The sequence below is a fragment of the Mirounga leonina genome, unplaced genomic scaffold (assembly GCF_011800145.1).
Source record: "Mirounga leonina isolate KUSES-001 unplaced genomic scaffold, KU_Mleo_1.0 Mir_448, whole genome shotgun sequence".
Classification (NCBI taxonomy): domain Eukaryota; kingdom Metazoa; phylum Chordata; class Mammalia; order Carnivora; family Phocidae; genus Mirounga; species Mirounga leonina.
In genome coordinates this window covers 2,325,567-2,345,669 of record NW_023270758.1, presented here as the reverse complement: position 1 = coordinate 2,345,669, position 20,103 = coordinate 2,325,567, and the positions used below count along the sequence as shown (strand labels likewise).

Genomic DNA, 20,103 nt, shown 5'->3' with positions numbered 1-20,103 from the left:
TGGATGCCTTAGCAACGGATTTCTCCAGCCTGATTTTCCAAACTAGACTTTTTTTTTTTTTTAAGATTTTATTTATTTATTTAACAGAGAGCAATAACGAGAGGGAACAGAAGCAGGGGGAGTGGGAGAGGGAGAAGCAGGCTTCCTACCGAGCAGGGAGCCCGATGCGGGGCTCGATCCCATGACCCTGGGATCATGACTCGAGCCGAAGGCAGACGCTTAACCGACTGAGCCACCCAGGTGCCCCTCCAAACTAGACTTTAATGTGCAGAAGAATTACCTGGTGTTGTTGTTAAAATGCAGATCCTGTTCCTGAAGGCCTGGCCTGGGACCTGAGAGTCTGCCTTCCCAGCAAGCTCCCAGGAGATGTCCATGCTTCTGGTCCCCTGACCACACTCAGCATGAGCAGGCTCTCAGGTCCACTCCCCGGCCATGCCTATTAAGACAGAGAAACTATGGCCCAAGCTCAGTTATCTTTCTATCCTTGGTGCCATGTATTAGACCTGGCACCCAGTAGGCCCTGGGGAAAGAGGATTAGGCTCAGAGGACCTGAGACCAGTCCCTCCAAGAGCCCTCAGCCGCGGGGCCCTCCTGCCCTCTCTCCCCGCACAGCCCATGCTCAGCGCCTACATGGCCGAGGCCTGTGGGGGCTGCGACCTCCAGCTGAACGTGTGTCTCTTCTACGTGGGTGAGCCTCAGATGGACATCACGCCCCCTGCCCACTATGCCAGCCGCACTGACACGAGGGCCGCCTACCGCGAGGTCACCCAGGCTACTGCTGGGCGCTTCCACTGGTTTGGAGACACAGGTGCGTGAGGGTTGGCAGGCCCCTCCACCTCCTTCCTTCCAGAAAGTTGTCTCGGTACCAACATAGCTCCCCGCGCCATAGATGTGTTCCAGGAAAGGGGCATGTGAAAATCCCATTCGGAAATCTCCAGCATTCCTATTCTGGAGACGGATGGTGGTCAGGGCCACACAATGACGTGAACATACTTAATGCCACTGAATTGCACACTTCAAACATGGTTCAAATGGGGGGCGCCTGGGTGGCACAGTCAGTTAAACATCTGACTCTTGGGGTCGGCTCAGGTCCTAATCTCAGGGTCATGAGATCGAGCCCTGTACTGGGCTCCACGCTCAGCATAGAGTCTGCTTAAGATTCCCTCTCCCTCTGTCCCTCCTGTTTGTGCTCTCTCTCTAAAATAAATAAATCTTAAAAAAAAAAAAAAAAGGTTCAAATGGTACATTTTATGTTGAGTATTTTACCACACGTTTTTAAAGTAAAAAAGAAAAAAAAAGTAAGCCTACTTTAAAATATTGTATTTATTTCTTTTTTAAGTAAGCTCCATGCCCAATGTGGGGATTGAACTCACAACCCCAAGATCAAGGGTTGCACGCTATCTGGACTGAGCCAGCCAGGTGCCCTGACTTAAAAATATTTCAGAATGTCACAGCTGGAAGGGGCCTTAAGGGTCTCTTAATTTAACATTTCCCAAAAGGTGATATGTTTATAACAGGAGGTTGGCAAGATGGGTAAATGTGGAACATGGAGCAACAATTTCTTTTACTGCGATAGTTGTAGGGGATCAGAACATGCCACCCCAAAATATGCCACTGTGGCATAAGGATTGGTTTGAACTGAAGACAACTGAGAAATAGTGAAGAAGTTCTCTGCACCCCCATTTGCCTAAAAGCAGGACATAAATGTCCATCTTAGGTGTCTCCCTCTCCCATGCCAGGAGAAGGAGAAGCACTGGAGACAACAAACCTTACTAAAACAACGTGTATCTTTCCTCATTTCCCTCCCTGTATTTGCCTTCCCACAGTCAGCCCCCCCAAGAGCCTAACCGCCTTCCCTTTGTCTTGTCACTTCCCTACAAAGGAGCTGTCCTTAGTTTTGTTTTTTTTAAGATTTTATTTATTTATTTGAGAGAGAGAGAGAGAGAGAGAGAGCTCGAGCAGGGGGGAAGGGTAGAGGGAGAAGCAGACCCCCCCACTAAGCAGGGAGCCTGACACGGGACTCAATCCTAGGACTCTAGGATCATGACCTGAGCTGAAAGCAGATGCCTAACCCACTGATCCGCCCAGGCGCCCCAAGCTGTCCTTGGTTAAGATGCCATATAGGCCCCAACTTCCAACCACACCCTCTGAGTTACTTTCTCCTGCCTATGTGCATGCTGCCCACGTTAAGAAATTCTGTTTTTCTCTTGTTAATCTGTCTTTGTCAGTTTTATTATCCCAGCTGGAGAAATCTAAGAGAATAGAGGAAAAGGGTTTTTTTTTTTCTCCCCTAAGTAGTTATTTACTTATTTTAACATTTCATTAAAAGTGCTAACTTTAGGGGCACCTGGGTGACTCAGTCATTAGGTGTCTGCCTTCGGCTCAGATCATGATCCCAGGGTCTTGGGATCAAGCCCTGCATTGGGCTCCCTGCTCGGCAGGAAGCCTGCTTCTCCCTCTCCCACTCCCCCTGCTGTGTTCCCTCTCTCACTGTCTCTCTCTCTGTCAAATAAATAAATAAAATCTTAAAAAAAAAAAAGTGCTAACTTTAGGGCACCTGGGTGGCTCAGTCAGTTATGCGACTGACTCTTGGTTTTAGCTTGGGTCATGATCTTGGAGTCATGATCTCAGGGTCATAATCTTGGGGTTGTGAGACTGAGCGCTGCATAGAGGTTCTCTCTCCCCCACTGCCCCTCCCCCACCGCCCCCCCAAATAATAAATAAATCTTTTTTAAAAAGTGCTAACTTTCTGGGGGGCCTGGCTAGCTCAGTCAGGAGGGTCATGAGTTCAAGCCCCACACTGGACCTAGAGCCTGCTTAAAAATAAATGTTTTTTTTAAAAAAGGTGCTAACTTTCTGCTGTCAGAAGTGACATAAATTTTTTTCTTTTTAAAATTTATTATTATTTTTAAAGATTTTATTTATTTATTTGACAGATAGAGAGAGAGAGAGCACAAGTAGGCAGAGTGGCAGGCAGAGGGAGAGGGAGAAGCAGGCTCTCCGCTGAGCAGGGAGCCGGACGTGGGGCTCAATCCCAGGACCCCAGGATCATGACCTGAGCCGAAGGCAGCCACTTAACCGACTGAGCCACCCAGGTGCCCCTATTTATTATTTTTTTAAATGTTTTATTTATGTACTTTTTTTTTTCAAAGTAGGCTCATGCCCAGCGTGGAGCCCAATGAAGGGCTTGAACTCATGACCCTGAGATCAAGACCTGAGCTGAGAGCAAGAGTCCATGCTTAGCCAACTGAGCCTCCCAGGCGCCCTTAAGTTTTTTCTGTCTTTATTTTTTTAAGTTTTCTTTTTAAAAATATACTTTTAAAGTATGTTAGATAGACATTATAGCGATCATTTCACAGTATATGCAAATATCCAATCATTATGTTGTATACATGAAACTAACATATGTCAATAGCATATATATATACACACATATACACACACAGATATATGCTTTTAAGTAAACAAAAGTGAATTGACAAAATATATAAAGGAGATAGTGGTTTAGGTGGTATGCAGATAAGGGGAAATCGTGATGGGGATACAGCAGTGATTGAAGTTTGGAATGCACTAGTACATTCCACGCTCTCTGATACAAATGAAGAAATGACTCCCAGGGACATGAGTTACCTGTGGTTACAAAGTTAGTGGCATAGCTGGGGCTGGAACTCTGGGGCCCTGTTACCCAGCTCTTCCCATGAAAAGTGCCGGACATTAACATTTAAGTTATCATTGGTGATTATTACTAATAATAGCACACACTCTAGAACAGTTATTATATGCCAGACATGGTTCCAAGCCTGTTACATATATTATTATTCATTCCTCACAATAACCCTATGAAGTGGGTTACTCTTATCCCCGTTTTACAGATGGGAAAGCTGAGACACAGAGCCCAAAAGCACACAAGTAATAAGTGGTGGGACCAGGAGTTGAACCCCGGCAGGCCAACTTCAGAGGCTGTCTTCTTAGTCATTACACTCCAGTCCCTCTCAAATAAGTCACCAATATTCACTACAGACACTAGATACTTTAAATAATACCAAGGTGGGTCTTTTTATTCACTGGAATAGCAGGACCATCGCTCCTAACCCTTCCTTCGTCTGGGTGAGAGCAGTTGGCTGGGTGCAGGGTGCTGAGTCCTAGGGCCAGCCCCCCTGCTGGGAGCCTCACTGTCCGTGCCCATCCCCTTCACCGCTGGATGGCGTAGGGGTGGGGGCTGGTCAACTCTGGTCACCTCCACACAGCCCTGGTGTGTACAGATATGGACGCTTGCCAGGATCTGCACGCCTTCTCCATGCTCACAATGTGCTTTGTGTCTAGGTATTTACGAAAGTGATGACATCAACGCCATCATGTCTGAGATGGAGAAGGCTCTCAACTACTCCCAGAAGGTATGCCTTAGGTGTGGGTTGAATGACTGCACTTCTGTCTTGGGGCTGCCATATAAAGTACCACAAACTAGGCAGCTTAAAGCAAGAGACATTTATCCTCTCAGTTTCAGAGGCTGGAAGTCTGAACTCAAGCTTTCAGAGAGGCCATGCACCTTCTGAGGGCTCTGGGTAGAATCCCTTCTTACTCCTTCCTAGCTTCTGGTGCTGGCTGGTGTTTAAAAAAAATTGCACTGGATGCTTGTTAAAAATGGCAAGGAAGACTTTATCCAAGGCTACTACAGTAGAGGAGAGAGACTGAACTCAGCTCTGAATACAGCCAAGAGAGCTGGGGATTTATAGCCCATTTATAGCCAATATAGCAAAAAGGTCAATGGATAGAAATGTACTAAAAGGAACTTAATTAGATATTAAGGGTAGGGGGATTCTTGCCAAACAGGCTGAACGGGATTCTTTGCTAAAACTGGGTTTAATAGGCCAAAGTCAAGGCTGAGTCAAGAAGAGTGCTCAGAGGAGTCCACTTGAAGTTCAGTCAAGGACAGAGTCCTTGTCACCAGCAATCCTTGGCATTCCTTGGCTGTGGCAACACAGCTCCCAGCTCTGCCTCCACCTTTGCATGGCTCCCCTCCCCCTGTGTGTGTCTGCATCTCTTCTCCTGAAGGGATGCCACAGGTTTGGATTAAGGGCACACCCTTCTCCAGTATGACCTCATTAACTTACATCTTAATTACATCTACAAAGACCCTATTTCCAAGGACGGTCACATTCACATGGATGGTGGGTTTGGACTACCACATATCTTTCTGGGGGACACAACTCACCCCATATCAGCTTCCCTCCCCATGTCCTGATCCACTGACACCCAAGGCTTTGGATGAAGCATGGGAGTTTCCTATAAGTCATGGTTAAGGTCTGTGTGCTATACATCTTGGCTTCCTTGGAGTTCCTTGAATGCCTGAGCTCATTCCCAAACTCCTTCCTCAACTTGGGCCTTCTGCACCTACTCTTTTCTCTGCCTGCCATCCCCTCCCAGATGCCCATAGGTTGCTCCTTATCATTCAAGACTCTCTAAAATGTTACTTCCTCAGAGAATGGTGTTGAACAATTCCAGGTGAGATGAGAGGGATAGAAAGGGGCCAGGTCATGTGAGGAGCCATGAGAACAGGGATGAGGGAACGGACATGAGAGCATTTAAGGAAGAATTGACCACATTTATGGCGATGGAACGCATGGGGTAGGGAAGAATTCCAGAGTAACTTTCAAGTTCCTTGCTGGGGGACCTGGTAGACAGTGGTGCCATTGACCAAGAGAGAAGTAACAGGAGAGGATCCTGCCGGGGATGTGGAGAGGGTGGGCCTAGGGCAAAGGTGAGTTTGTGGTGCTTGTGAGCTGTGGGTCCTTGAGAGAGGGGGAGAAGTTAGAGGCTGGAGGTAGATGTGGAGCAGTTCAAGCCATGGGGGTAGACAGATAGCATGAAGGGGGTCATGGTCAAGGGAGGGGAGGGAGGAAGAGCCCATGAAGGAGACCCGGCCTGACACATTTTCATTGCAGCCATTTGCAGGGCAACATGCCCCTGACTACAGTGTGAGCTCCTGAGAGGGCAGGGCCACTGGGCTGGCACATCTGTGGCTCCCCTGGCCATGCCTCAGCTGCCCTCCCTGGAGCGATTCCTCTCTAGTGCTTTGTTTACCCTTCTCAAGTGCACCTTAGTCTGTTCCCTCATCTGACAAACGTTCACAAAGTGTTAGTGGGCAATAATGGGTTAACCCACCCTGCCTAGGACATGATTTACTTTCAAATGATGTCTTCATGCTTTGAGAATTACTGGAGAAGCTTTCAGGCAGTTGAGAAATGTGTTGGCAAAAGGAACCAAGTATTATACCACTGTTCTGCCAGCATTGGTCCTGGGTATGTGGTGAGCTGATGGGTGTATGTGGATGCTGGGTCCACGTATGGAAAGCACTGGCTTTGGAACCAGATCCACCTGGATTTGAATTGAAGGTCCTCTACAAAAGAGTAGTGTAGTCTTGGGCATGTCCCTTAAACTCATGGAGCTTTGGGTTCCTCGTCTGCAAAATGGGACTAAAAGCATAGTTGGCATGCCTTGTTGGCAAGAGGGTTTGAGACCCCCAGGCATTGACTAGCTCAGTGCCTGAGGCATCTCAATAATACATGGGGCTTATTATTAATAGGATTGATCCCTAGTGCTCTCAGCCCCAGGAGGCATTCTAGGGACAGAAAGAGGAGTCCAGAGGCCCCAGTGGACCCAGTCTCTCCTGCTGTGTGTGTGTGTAAGCAGGGGGTATCCCCTGCTTGGAGGCACATCGTGGCTGGGGCACCGCTAACCCTCCCAATCCCCATTGCAGTGTGCCTTACTGGTGTCCTCCCTGAAGAACCAGTCTGGAAAAGAACTGGAAAGTGCAGTCCTCCTGAAAGAAAAGCCAAAGATGTTCAAGCAAAGAAATCAGCCCAAGAAACTCTGTTCTTCCAAACCCACAACTCCCTCGGTGGCCAGAATGGTTTGACTCCCCTCCCTAATAACACACAGAGGACTTTGTTGCCACCTTGTCTCCTGGTCTCTCCTAGATCTTGAAATGGCCTGGGCCAGGCCCCCAGACCCCAGGGCCAGCAGGGGTGGGGGCAGGGGCAGGGTGCTCAGGGGTGAGTGTCTCAAGGGTACCTCCAGCCCTGGCCTCGCAGGGGAGGAACTCCTCTGGGGAACCTGCTTCTCAGCTCTGGGGGCATCTCTGGCCTCCTTCTCACTCACCTTTGACTCTGCCTGGCCATCCCAGCTTCGTTCCCTAGCCGGTACTAGGGACCTTATGGAACTGGCACGCACCATGACATCTGACGGTTGTAAGGCAGGAGGGCTTGTCCGGGTGGATCTCTCGGGGGCAAAGGAACTAGGGTATTAGGGTATTGGGCTCCTGCTACCACTGCCCAAGGCTTGGCGGGGGCCCATAGGACCCTGAGGGTGCACCTGTGTCTTCTCCCCATCACAGCCTGTCACATCTGCCTGCATAAAATATCCACCCCACTGCAGAAATCAGAGGGACCCCAGAGGACCCCAGACTCCAGTGCTTGTGAGCAGACAGGCAGATATCTGGAGCCCTTCAGCATGTCACTGACTGACAGAGCCTTGTGAACACAGTGCATTTGCAGAGTGAGGGAATCCGTCCGGATCCCGTGGAGCTTACTGCCGTCTCATTCGGAGAACTCCACCAGGTTCCAGGAGCGGGCCCAGAGGCAAATTCTGGGATGAAACCCAAAAGTCTCGGGGGCTGCCTCTTGAGCCTTCAGTGCTTCCTGAGCTGGTTCAGCCTCCCAAGAGCCTCCTGGAACGAGGGCTGGGGGCTCCCTCGGGTGGCAGCAACCAGGCCTTTTCCACAACAGCTCGCCCAGTGATGTGAGCTGGTCCAGGGCCCCGGGTGACTTTGTTCAGCCATCGTCACTTTCCCCTTGTTCCCAGTGAGGAAGAACTCCTCCCTTAGAACCAAGGTACCCAGTAGGGCATAGAATTTACCTGAATGGTTGTTTATCATGCTGGAGGCCCAGAAATCCCAGTCCAGTAGGAAGAAGGGCAGGTAACTGAAGAAAGTTCTGGCAAATCCCATGGCTGTCCTAGCATGCCCTCCTTCACTGTTAAATACGCACACACACACACATGCACACACACGCACATGCACACATACCCCACATACCTGTACACTTTTTTTTAACCTCAAAACCCACAGTCTCCTCTAAATCTGCAGCAGGAGATGGAACAAACGTGTCCGAGATTCTGCTCCCATTGGCTCCTCCCTGCACAGGTTCCTAATGGTCAAACTGAGACTGGGGTTTCATCCTAGAATTTGGGAAGGCAGGGGAAAATGAGGTCTCTGGGCTGGCTCCTGGAACCTGGTGGAGGTCTTTGAATGAGGACAGTGCCTGTGTGGACAGGACCTCCTGGACACACAGCCCCTGGGATGGGAGTAAGCTACACACTGTCTGGGCCTCTCACAGAGAACAGGCCACTGATGGGAAAGACTGCCTGTTTTCTAGAGCCTTAAAGACAACCCTGACAGAGAGAAGAGCTCCTCCCTGCAAGCTCTGACTTGGGGGCCCCTCAGCAGCAAAGCAGGCGCCCCACCAGGTAAGGCCAGTGGGTGGAGGTGGGGGGCGGCCCTGGCCGAGAGGTGAATCAATTACGACAGTAACTGAAATGATGGATGATCATGAGTCTTGATCACGTGCCAGGCCTTCCGCTAAGATTGTCCCATCTAAAGCTTACAGGTCATCTATCAGTTCCCCGTTTTGCTGATAAGGAAATTTGGGCCCAGAGGGGCTAAGGATAAATGACGGGTGCTAGCTGATCGTGACAGGGCTTCAGTTTGTTTATTAAAGTATTCAGCGCACAGCACCAAGACCTTGTATCTTATTTCCAATGTCAGAGACATAGCAGAACGGTCCAGAGCAGAGTGATGGAGTCAGCAAGACCTGGGTGGAGTCTTTGCTCTGCCCTGACTGCCTCTGAGTCCCCCTTACCTCGTCTGTAACCTGGGGCACTGTGAGGATAACACGAGACAGGGGTACAGAAAGCTCCTAGCACCCCCGCGCCTGGGTTATATGGGCACTGGGTAAATGGCAGCTCAAACTACCGCTGCTCCAGGGGAGGCCAGAAGACCTGGGGTAGTCCCAAAGGACCTCAAAGCCATCTTGGAGCCCGATCTCGAGGATACAGCATAGCTGAAATCGACAAGTCTCTAAGACAGCTGGACAGCGTCACTGCGTGACCCCACGAGGCTGCTCCAGCCAACAGCCCCCTTGTCCCCTAGCTGCAGCCCAGCCCATGAGAGAAGGGACTGCAGAACGGAGGAGGAAGACCAAATGGAGGGAAGCAGAGACCTCTCTCTCACTGTTTTATACAGAGTCGGGGAATAACGTGGGTGAGTAGGAGGCTACACGAACATCTGGACAGCCCCGTCACCCTGTGGGGACTGTCGGGTCAGCAGGCCCCGCGGTAGGGAGACCCTCTCCAGCTGTCCCAGGACATGGGCTGCAGTGCCTACACTCAAGCCACTCAGGTCTCCCAGCCTGGGGAAATGGGCGTGCAAATTCTCGACGCCACTCACCGTCCCTCCATCAGAGGCAGTGTCCTCCGCTCTCAGGCTGATTGGGAAATGGGGAAGGGAGTGGAGATGAGTGTCCTTGGGTCCCTACCACCCCACCATTGATGACTGTGAAGTGGTACAAATGGGGCTGGTACCCAGGAGCGATTCACTGAGCTGTGGTGAGCGGAGCTTGCAGTCGGGTTCCCCTGATCCACCTAACAGCCTCCCTTCTACCCTTCAGCAAATTGCACCTAAGGAATTTTGCAGCTGATTTGATTGACAGAGAAATTAACATGCAACATGAAGCCCAAGGCGGGAGGGAAGGAGGGAAAGAGTGGAGGGAGGGAAGGTGTACAAGATAACCTCACTCTGAATTCTTAATCGCAGGAAACAAACTGAGGGTGGCTGGAGTGGGGGGGGGGGGGGGGGGAGGGATGGAGTGACTGGGTGATAGACACTGGGGAGGGTAGGTGCTCTGGTAAGTGCTGTGAATTGTGCAAGACTGTTGAATCTCAGATCTGTACCTCTGAAACAAATAATGCAATATATGTTAAGAAAAAAAAAAAAAGAAGAAGATAGCAGGAGGGGAAGAATGAAGCGGGGGAAATCGGAGGGGTAGACGAACCATGAGAGACAATGGACTCTGAAAAACAAACTGAGGGTTCTAGAGGGGAGAGGGGTGGGAGGATGGGTTAGCCTGGTGATGGGTATTAAAGAGGGCACGTTCTGCATGGAGCACTGGGTGTTATGCACAAACAATGAATCATGGAACACTACATCTAAAACTAATGATGTAATGTAGGGGATTAACATAAGAATAAAAAAAAAAAAAGATAACCTCACTCTGTTTTTCCCAGGCTCCATATACAAGAAGTACCCTCAAGGAAGGGGCATACGGAGGGTTAGCACTTCTATCCAGTTGCCCAGGAAGGATGCAGTGTGCTCAAGCAAAGAGGTATGAAGTTCTTGGCACCAGCACATGTCCCTCAAGCAGTAATTCCTTCCACCAACTTTCCGCTTCTAGGAAGGTGGGCATACTTGGAAATGAGGACAAACCTGCTTACAAGGACTGCTTAATGTGGCAGGTGGGGAAAGAGTTAAGTAGACCTATGTTTGAAACCTGGGCCTGCCACTTCCTAGCTGGGTGACTTTGGGCAAGTCATTCAGCTACACTCAATCTCGTGTCCTCATTTGTAAAAATGAAGACAGTTGTTCCTGTCTAATAGGATTGATGGCTAGTTGAAGTATATTTTGTGTAGACCACTTAGCAGCGTCCATCTTTTGGTTGCAAGCAGCAGAAATCCCCCTTCTTGTTCATATCCTGAAGGTGGAACATCTTTCTTCCCACAATCATTCATTAAACGTCTGAGCTTGGTTCTGATGGGGCCGATCCCGGAACCATGCTTGATGGCTGTGAGCCTGCCCATTATTGTACCTCTCGTGGTGACAAGGAGACTGAGATTATCCTCATTGGTATAGAGGCTGAACTTCAGACCAATCATGGCTTTCCACTCAAATTTTGTGGGAGAGAGTTGAAATGGATATTGGGGAACCAGACTTCCAATGCCCACCAGACTCGGAAGTAGCAGATGCTCAATAAATTGTGTTCCCCGTTCCCCGCATTTCTTGTGCATCTCTCCCCAGTGCAGGGGAAGGAATCCACAGGCAACAGATGCTCAGTGAGGACCTAGAAACCCCACATTTCAAACACGAGACAGATTTCAAACACAAGGTTTTAATAGATGAGTCAGACCATCATTCAATTAAGACTACATTACCCAAGATAATAGTTCTTTCCTTTATTCTCAAGTGGGTAGCAAATTATGGGCTAAAAAAACTGAAGATGGAAATCTCCAGATACATGGGTCCCAGCTGCGCTCATCAAAAGTCAGTCCAGGGCCTGGCGTCAGCCAAATACTGCAGCATCCTGCCCAGCGTAGAAATCAATGTGAGTTGTGGTTTCCATTGCCCTCGTTCCCTTTCTCCCACCCCCTGCCTGTGATCAGCCACAAATGGTGAGTTTTGGGGGGTACTCCATGTGCGTGTCTGTGCCATGGATTCTCTTCCCTCTTCTATCCACAAAGTGGGATGGCTTTCGGCAAAAAGGAAATGCAGATCCCATTGGAAGAGAAGCCAACCCCTGGAGGGCCTGATACCACCCCCCAGAGCTAGAAGGGCTCCCTGGTGTGAGAATTAGAAACAGTTGCTGAGAATGGGGCAGTGGCTGAAGAACTCACCAGAACTCTGTACCCCAGTTCTGCTGATGGTTCTATCAGGATGATGGAGACTGGGGGGCTTCCCTCCTCCCCGCCTCCCTGTGGGGAGGGGAAGGTGTTCTCTAGTTTGTAGTTTTGGGGTAATTTTTTTTTCATTGCTTTGACACTGGAACAAAGAAATTTAGTACAAATGAAAAACAAATCGTGGGTTCTTTCTTTAGAAGATCCCGTTTTCTATCCTTGCCATTTGATATGATATTATCGATGTTAGGGGAAACTAGAAAGTCAAAAGTAGCCACCAAATTCAAAATTATTCACCAGAAGGATTTGATGGGAGTTTTATCTTTTAGTTTGGCATTTATGGACTTCCTGTCCTACCATTAAGGGTTTTCTAATTTAAAATTTAGAGATGCTATGTTTTTTATTATCACAGTGACCGCATTTGCCACAAAACCATCGTCCCAATTCCCCTACTCCTTTTAGAACGATAAATCTGGTAGTTTGATAAAAGAAAAAAAACTTGTAAGCAAATATATGCATGCCTAATAGATGTTTTGGAAATTATTAACTACAACCGCCCGAACCATTTACGGGGGTGATGGGGATCTGAAAACATAGCTAGCTGATGGGGGGAAATCTGCCTTGGCTTGTCTTAACCCAGGGGATAGTGAGACATATCCAGTGGACGCCCAGGGAAATGGAAGCATACATCACGTGCCTGGAGAAGGTGATGAGGCGCTATGTCCAGAGGCTGCAGTGGTTGCTGTCTGGTGAGCCTGCCTGCTGTCCTGGAGGGTGGGAGGGGCATGAGGGGAAGTGCAAGGTCAACCCCAGGGACCAGGGTCAGTCCTTCCCAGGCCAGGTGCACGAACTGTCAAGTCAGGGGTGAGGCCAGGAGGGTCATCCAAGTACAACATGATTTCTGGGTTCCAAAGTCAGTCAAGCTGCTGGATGTCAGGGAGGTGGAGCATGGGCCAAAGGGCACCAGAGAGAACCCAGGCCTGTCCAGGCCCACCCTGCAAGGCCACGTCCCCCACCCCTTGCCTTCCTGGACATGACTGAGGGGCTCACTCTCAAGAGGCTCAATTCAGTATTGATTAGACCCCACAGAACTGGTCCATCAAGGTAGATATGGGAGGGGGTCCCAACAGAGAAAAATCCCCCTGTTCTTCTTTACCAAGAGCACCAGGGCCCCTTCAGGGCAGGCAAACAGCAGGGCTGGCCCAGGAGAGCCAGGCTCACATCCTAGAGAAGGGCGGGCTGGGGATCGAGAGATGGTCAGAAGCATCAAGTCCAAGAGGGCAGGCAGATAGCTAGTGCTGGACGGGAGGGTGTTGAGGTGCTGGGGCCTGGACGGTTGCTGGGACAACAGGAGGAAGGAGAGAGGGAGCCTTTTGTAGAGGTCCCTAGGGAGGGGGCCCCCAGGATCCTGTGCAAATTCATTAGGTCCAGTCCTGTGGACCAGTAGAACCTGGTAAAACAGACCATGTGCCGTGGGGTAGAGTGATGACTGCGCTTCCCAAAGTCGCTGTAGGGGGCCGTCAGCTCCAGGTGTAGTCGTCAGGTCAGACGCTGACATGGTCCCGCGCCTCTCTCCAATCCCAGCGCACGTTCGCTGCCGGGAAGGGCGTCAAGAGGCCGCTCGCAGTAGGAGCCAAGTCCCCACCTCACATACAGGTGCGCAGCCCAGTGCCACCTCATACTTCAAACGGCGCCAACACTTCAAAACCCAGGGCTACTTCACTTACTCACTCATTCGTTCATTATTCAACAACTATGTGCTGCTCTCCTGTCAGGCACTGGGGAGATGGTGGAAGGCGACACCCAACACAGCCTCTGAGCTCGTGGAGCGTACGGTTTAGGAGACAGACATTAACCAAAGAGTCTCACAAATAAGTCTAATGTCACCACAGTGACGCATAGAGAGGAGATGGGCATGGTGCCGTGCGAGCCTCTAAGGGGGCGGCAGGCCTGGACAGGAAGATCACGGAGGGCTCTCCTGAGGAGGTGATGATATTTGAGCCAAGATCTGAAGAATGAATAGATGTTAGCTGGGCAAAGAGAGGAAAGACAGGCATGTCTGAGGTGCTGGCAGGGAGTGGGAGGATGCTGAATACAAAGACTAAAAGGAAGCCAGTGTGAAGGGCACCTGGGTAGCTCCATTGGTTAAGCATCTGACTCTTGATTTTGGGTCATGAGATCAAGCCTCAAACTGGGATCCGTGCTCAGTGAGGAGTCTGCTTGACATTCCCTCTCTCTCTCTCCCTCTGCCCCACTCCCTGCTCACGCACACACTCTCTTTCTCTCTCTCTCTCTAAATAAATTAAAAAAAAAAAAAAAGGGAGCCTTTGTGGCTGAGAATGAGGAAGAGTAAGGGTGAGACCATCCCAGAGAGATGAGGCCCTGCCCGGACTTTATCTTTTGTCCTAAGAGCAGTTGGAAGCCACTATATGTTGTAAATCAAGGGAAAGTGATCAAGTTAGCATGGGCAATGATCCCCCTGGTTGCCATGTGGAATATAAACTATTGAGGGGATGGTGTGGAATCAGGTAACCTCGTAGTAGGCCAGGTAAAAGAAGGTGAAAGACTAGGACCAGCTGGAAGAGCTGGGGGTGATGGAGATGGATGAAGGAGGCAGAGTCAGAGAGACTGCGGAGGTAGAAAGGACAGGGCTTAGGGACTGGCTCTATGTTTCCACCATCCGGCTCCCACCAGGGATCAGCCGGCCGGTTGTGGTTGGAGGTCCCTCGACTGGCTGGCTGGCCGGCCATCCTCACGGAACGTGTCCCATGCCTCAGGATGGCTCCCTCTTGTCCTCATGTTGATGTGAGCATTGCCAGAGAACAGCCCAGAGGAGCCGAGGCGGATTCCTGGGCAGGGGCTCCAGCCAGCTCAGTCCACCTTTTCCTGGAGAACAGCCCATCTTTTCTGTGGCGGTTTTTCCATTGTTTCTATTACTGCCTCCAGTGAGGTCCCTGAGGCATGATTGGAGAACGCCGGATGCATCGTCTGCTCTTCCTTGGGCTTTCCCCTGGGTGACCTCCATATTTAGCCTTGCGGAAGCCAGGAGGGTAGGATTAGCTGTCGCCTGGCTAAAGTGTGGATCAGGATGTGGGTATGAGTGTCAGCAGTCACCGCCAGTCTGTGTGACCCTGGCCAGCCGCTGGCCCTCTCTGTTTCCCCTTGGGTTGAATCCCAAATCCTTCCACCACGTCACCGGCTTCACCTCTTGCCCCTCTCCCCGCAGGTCTCTCCATCCCAGTGGTCCTGATTCCCCGCATGGGCCTTCTCTCGGTGCTGGGGCATGCCGTGCTCTCCAACTGCGGCTCAGGCTTTCCCGGGCTGCTCCCTCCAGACCTCCACCACTTTCCTCCACTAGCTGCCACTCCTCCTGCAGGGGTAGCTTACCCATGGAATTGGGGCTCTCCCCATGATGTGCCCCACGACACGCTGTCTGAGCCGGAACCATTAAGCTAACACCTGTCTTCCTTGCCCGACTCTCGGCTCCTTGAGGGCACAGCGCCAGGCTCCGCTGATTTCTGTTGGCCAGCTGACGGGCTCCGCACTCCGTAACATCTTTTCCAGCTCCAAACAATACTTAACACTACTTTGTCCCCTCGCTTAACTGTAGGGATGAGGAAACTCAAGGCCAGAGCGATTTTTTTAAAGATTTTTTATTTATTTGAGAGAGAGAGAGAGCACGAGCAGGGGGGAGGAGCAGAGGGAGAGGGAGAAGCAGACTCCCCGCTGAGCAGGGAGCCCGATGCAGGGCTCGATCCCAGGACCCTGAGATCATGACCTAAGCCAAAGGCAGACACTCAACCGACTGAGCCACCCAGGCGTCCCAAGGCCAGAGCAATTATAACCGCTTGTGCAAGTGATCACAGATCACAGGCAAAGCCACAGCGGAAACCTTGACCTTCCAAAGCCCACACCACTGACCAGCTCTGCCCTTGGACAACTGACGCCCCGCCAACACCACCACAAAGGCCATTTCCTAGGGGGCTGACATCTGATCGGTGATCAGTCAGGCAACAGGTGTATTTGGCAGACCTTGTATTTGACCGCTGCTGTGAGAAAGACCACCCTGCGGGGGTGGAGAGGGAGCGACCCCTCACACCTTCCCTGCCTCTGCCCCCACCACTTCGGAGCAGGGAGCCGCCGACTCTTTGGCACCATTTTGGAGAGCAGAGTGTGCATCCTGGTGGACACGTCGGGATCCATGGGCCCCTACCTGCAGCAGGTGAAGACGGAGCTGATTCTGCTGATTTGGGAGCAGCTGCGGAAGCACTGCGACAGGTGAGAGGCAGGGGCACGAGTGGGTGGGGGGCAGGACGATTAAAGGGGCAGTTTGTGGGGCTTCCCTCTTCACCGTTCCCGAGGCCTGGAGGCAGAGCTTATTTGAGCAGTAAAGAAGTAAAGCAGCCTTTAGAAATCCACCTTGGGCCCAGGGACCATTGCAAGCAGAGCAAAGGAACCACCAGGTGGCCTTGAATTGTGGATTTCAGCTCAACTTGATTTTTTAAGAAGGGGGGCGGTTCAGGTTGTTTGTTTTCTCTACCCAGAGAGGTGGATGCTAGGAGACAGAAGGAGACTCTCCTAGGCTGGGACTCATTCTTGCCTTCTTATTAATAAGAGTAAAATTTATTGAGCACTTTCCACTTGCCAAGCACTTTATGTGCATGATTTCGTTCAGTCCTCACAGCGCCCCCACGAGGTATTGCCGTTATTATCCCCATTTTTCAGAAAAGGAGATTATGACTTAGAGAGGCTAAGTAATTTGCCAGAGATCACATACCCTGTAAGCAGCCAAGGTGGGATGTTAATCTATTTCGGTCTGCATCTGGAATCTTCGGTGTGTACCTTCTCCTTCTCCCCGAGGGGCCCCGGGGCTCACTGTAGGGGCTTGACTCTGCTAGGCATGAACAGTCCTCACGGGGGTTGCTTCAGCCAGCCTTCTTCTAGCCACTCCCTTTCACCTCCTCTCTGCCCCCCACCTATTCTCCCCCATCCCCAGCTTCAGCCTGCTCAGCTTTGCGGAGGACCTGCAACTGTGGCGGGACACTCTGGTGGAGACCACGGATGCGGCATGCCACGAGGCCATGCAGTGGGTGACCCAGCTGTGCGCTCAGGGGAGCACCTCCATCCTGCAAGCATTACAGGCAAGTTCTTTACCACTGAGCCCACCCCCATCCGCCAAACAGAAATACCCTCACCCCCTATACGGATACTTTCAAATTACAAAGAGCCTTTTAGATTTACTAAGTGTTACTTTATTTCGTCTTCCCAACAACCCAGTAAGAAAGGGATTCTTGTTCTCACTTTATAGATGAAGACACAGAGGCTCAGAGAGGTTAAGTGACTCACTGGGGTTAACCAGCCAGGAAGTGGGCTGTGCTCTTTCTCCTAAACCTTGGCAGCCTCCTTGGTCCGTGGTAGGCTGGAGGGGGGGGGGGGGTCTCTCTTAACGGACAAGTCAGGGGAATCCAATCAGACACATTTTCCTTGGGGACAACAGGCAGTTGGTTTCTCGGTGAGCACCTGTCCCCGAGCCAGACGACCTGCTCGTGCTCTTTCAGAAAGCCTTCAGTTTTCACGATGTAGAAGGATTGTACCTCCTGACCGACGGGAAGCCAGATACAAGCTGCAGCCTCATTCTGAGTGAAGTCCAAAGACTCACGGAGAAAAGCAAAGTGAAAATGCACACCATTTCCCTGAACGGCTCAGGCAGGTGGGCAAGAAGGAGCCGGCTCCAAGCTGTGTTCCTCTCCCGGGGCTGCATGTGTGAGGACCAAGGCCTGAGCAACTCGCCCAGTCCAGGGCCTCCCCATAGACCCTGATCTCGCCTGGGCCCTGATCCGTAAGTGAGAAATGAGAAGGGCCTGGGCAGGTGTTACGCAGAGTGAAAGCCCTCTCTCGACCTCCCAGAACCCGCTCTCCTGTCTCCAGCCTGGAAACCAATGGCACGTGCGGTATTGTCCCTCCTGATCTTTCTCAGGAGCCCACTGGTGAATGTTAAGGGGAAAGGAGCTTAAAGTAGCATTGTCATGGTTATTTTTATAAATCATCACCGTAGAGGAACATGTGTTAGACCAGAGAGATTCTGCTCCTTCGGAAAAAGACTTTAATGTTATTGGCAAAACTGTGATGACTTGGGTGCATATTTGTCTAAACCACGAGCTCCATGAAGGTCACACCCGTGTCCCTGCCAGGCCTAACACATAGGAGCAGGCACTGGCTAGATTAAGGCCGGTGTGCTGGCTGTGTGTTTTCACGTTCACTGCCCATAAACTGACAGGGGCTGGGCCTGTGATGCCCACATGGTCTCAAGGACACGGAGCCTCCTGGCCCGAGAGCCACGGCCCCAGAGACTTGAGCTCCCCATGGGCTGGGGGTGTGCAGGCAACTTGCCTGGCCAGTCAGCGGGCCTGGCCCCAGCACCTCTGTTCTCTGGACTAGGGCGGCGGCTGACTTCCTGAGAAACCTGGCCACCCTCACAGGGGGCCGCTATCACTGCCCCGTTGATGAGGACACACTCCTCAAAATCCACGGCCTGCTGACCAAGGGCTTCGTGGACGAAAGGGTAGGTTTGTGGAGCGACGGAGCCAAGTCTGCTCAAATGTCTCGATATAATGTCCACAGAGGTGGGGTTTTATTTTCCCCCTCTAACTGGAAAGATCTCTGCTTCTCTTGGAGACTAGAAAGTATTGGCTAGAAGGGGTTCTGTTTCCCTGATGCTCTTCCTCTAGGCCGGCTCCTCAGGATGGGAAAGAGGCAGAGCATGGACATGTTGTTTAATAATAGAATAGTTCAGGGGCACCTGAGTGGCTCAGGCGGTTGGGCTGACTCTTGATTCTGGCTCAGGTCATGATCTCAGGGTCATCAGATCAAGCCCTAAATTGGGCTTTGTGCTCTGCGTGGAGTGTGCTTAATATTCTCTCCCTCTCCATCTTCCTTCCCTTCTGCCCCTCCCCGCTCACACACACACTCTCGCCCTCTAAAATAAATAAATAAATAAAATCTTTAAAAAAAATAATAGAACAGTTCACATTCATTGAGCCCTCACTTTGTGCAGGTCCATTGCTCTATATAGACTACCCCTTTCAATCCTCTCAACCATTACTATACCCATTAAACAGATGAATAAATAGGCTCAGCAAGGGATAGGAATACACCTAAGGACATAGCAAATGGTAAAGCCAGAGCCCGGATACCCACGCTGTTAACCTCTTTGTTTTGAGTCCTGCATATTTCTGTCTCCCTGTGTTCAATTCATTGAAACACAGATATTCAAATGATCTAAGTAGTAAATCTAATAAAGTCACAGGTTCCGTCACCCACACGAGATAAGAGGAGAATACCAACCATCCTCTTCTGATCTGACCGAAAAGTTATGCACATGTTTAAACCTTTTAGGAACACAGTGCTGTCAATTTTAGCATTTTCAAGGCAACAAATTATCAAGTAAGATGAACAACAAGAACTCCAGATTTCTTTTTGGAAGTTAAAGTACATATCACAGGACATGGAATAATTTTTGAAGTCAAACGCTTTGCATGACTCCTTTGTTCAAGTACCTCTTCTAGGGACAAATATTACAAATAGTTCAGAGAAGAGAACAAGTTAAAGTAATAAATATTTACCCATGTCCTTATAACTTAGGAAAACACACTTGACAATATTGCGAGGGTCCTCGGTTCAATGCCTCGACAAATCAGAGTCTTTGAATAGTTTCTGGATGCAGAATGGGATCATTCTGCTCCTGCTGCCAAGGGCAGAGGCAGCTTCTTCTCTTTCTTACATTCTCTCGCTGATTGTGAGAATTTGTGTTTTTAATGCTAGCCTCTGGAATTCTACTGGTTGACATAACAAAGAAAGCATGTCTGTGAAGTTTGGTTTTACTAGAAGCAATAGGGAAAGGGCAGAACAAATTTCACCGAGTAATAGGGAGATAAGGAGCAGGTACCGCTTCTGTTCTGCTGGGAAGAGAGGGGCCACCGACTTCAGTGAAGTTCGGTGAGCATCTCAGTTTGCCTCTGCCCACTCGCTCCTGACACGGACCCTCAGACACCTTATGTCAAAGTGTCCCATTTGCAGAATGACTGCCTTGGCAAGTGGTGAGCTCTTTGTCCCTGGAGATATGCAAACCAAGGCCCACAGATTTCCTGCATTTGGTGGGAGACCGCATTTGATAAACTCTAAAATTTTTCTGCTGAGATTTTGGATTTGCAGTTGCATCCAGTCATTTAATGGATGTAACTTCACGTTCATTTCTTCTTTCCGAGGATCCCCTGTTGCCACTGTTTGAAGGAGATGATTTAAGGAAATTGGCCCAGGAGATCACCAAGGCCAGAAGCTTCCTCTGGAAGGCCCAGTCCTTCAGGTATGCCCTTCGAGCAGCCCCTC

The 20,103-nt window shown here is 50.4% G+C and overlaps 1 protein-coding gene across 1 annotated transcript in view; it reads left to right on the top strand.

Annotated features, from left to right (window-relative positions):
• Nucleotides 1-20,103, top strand: part of VWA3A (von Willebrand factor A domain containing 3A) — a 63,414-nt gene that overhangs the window by 42,696 nt on the left and 615 nt on the right. Inside the window, exons 20-32 of the mRNA XM_034988083.1 lie at nucleotides 613-808; nucleotides 4,324-4,394; nucleotides 6,758-6,910; nucleotides 8,433-8,523; nucleotides 9,206-9,316; nucleotides 10,339-10,436; nucleotides 11,292-11,429; nucleotides 12,359-12,467; nucleotides 15,852-15,996; nucleotides 16,715-16,859; nucleotides 17,277-17,428; nucleotides 18,157-18,280; nucleotides 19,983-20,080. Of these exons, the coding sequence (XP_034843974.1) occupies nucleotides 613-808; nucleotides 4,324-4,394; nucleotides 6,758-6,910; nucleotides 8,433-8,523; nucleotides 9,206-9,316; nucleotides 10,339-10,436; nucleotides 11,292-11,429; nucleotides 12,359-12,467; nucleotides 15,852-15,996; nucleotides 16,715-16,859; nucleotides 17,277-17,428; nucleotides 18,157-18,280; nucleotides 19,983-20,080 (1,631 nt within the window). The remainder of the gene's footprint in view (nucleotides 1-612; nucleotides 809-4,323; nucleotides 4,395-6,757; nucleotides 6,911-8,432; nucleotides 8,524-9,205; nucleotides 9,317-10,338; nucleotides 10,437-11,291; nucleotides 11,430-12,358; nucleotides 12,468-15,851; nucleotides 15,997-16,714; nucleotides 16,860-17,276; nucleotides 17,429-18,156; nucleotides 18,281-19,982; nucleotides 20,081-20,103) is intronic.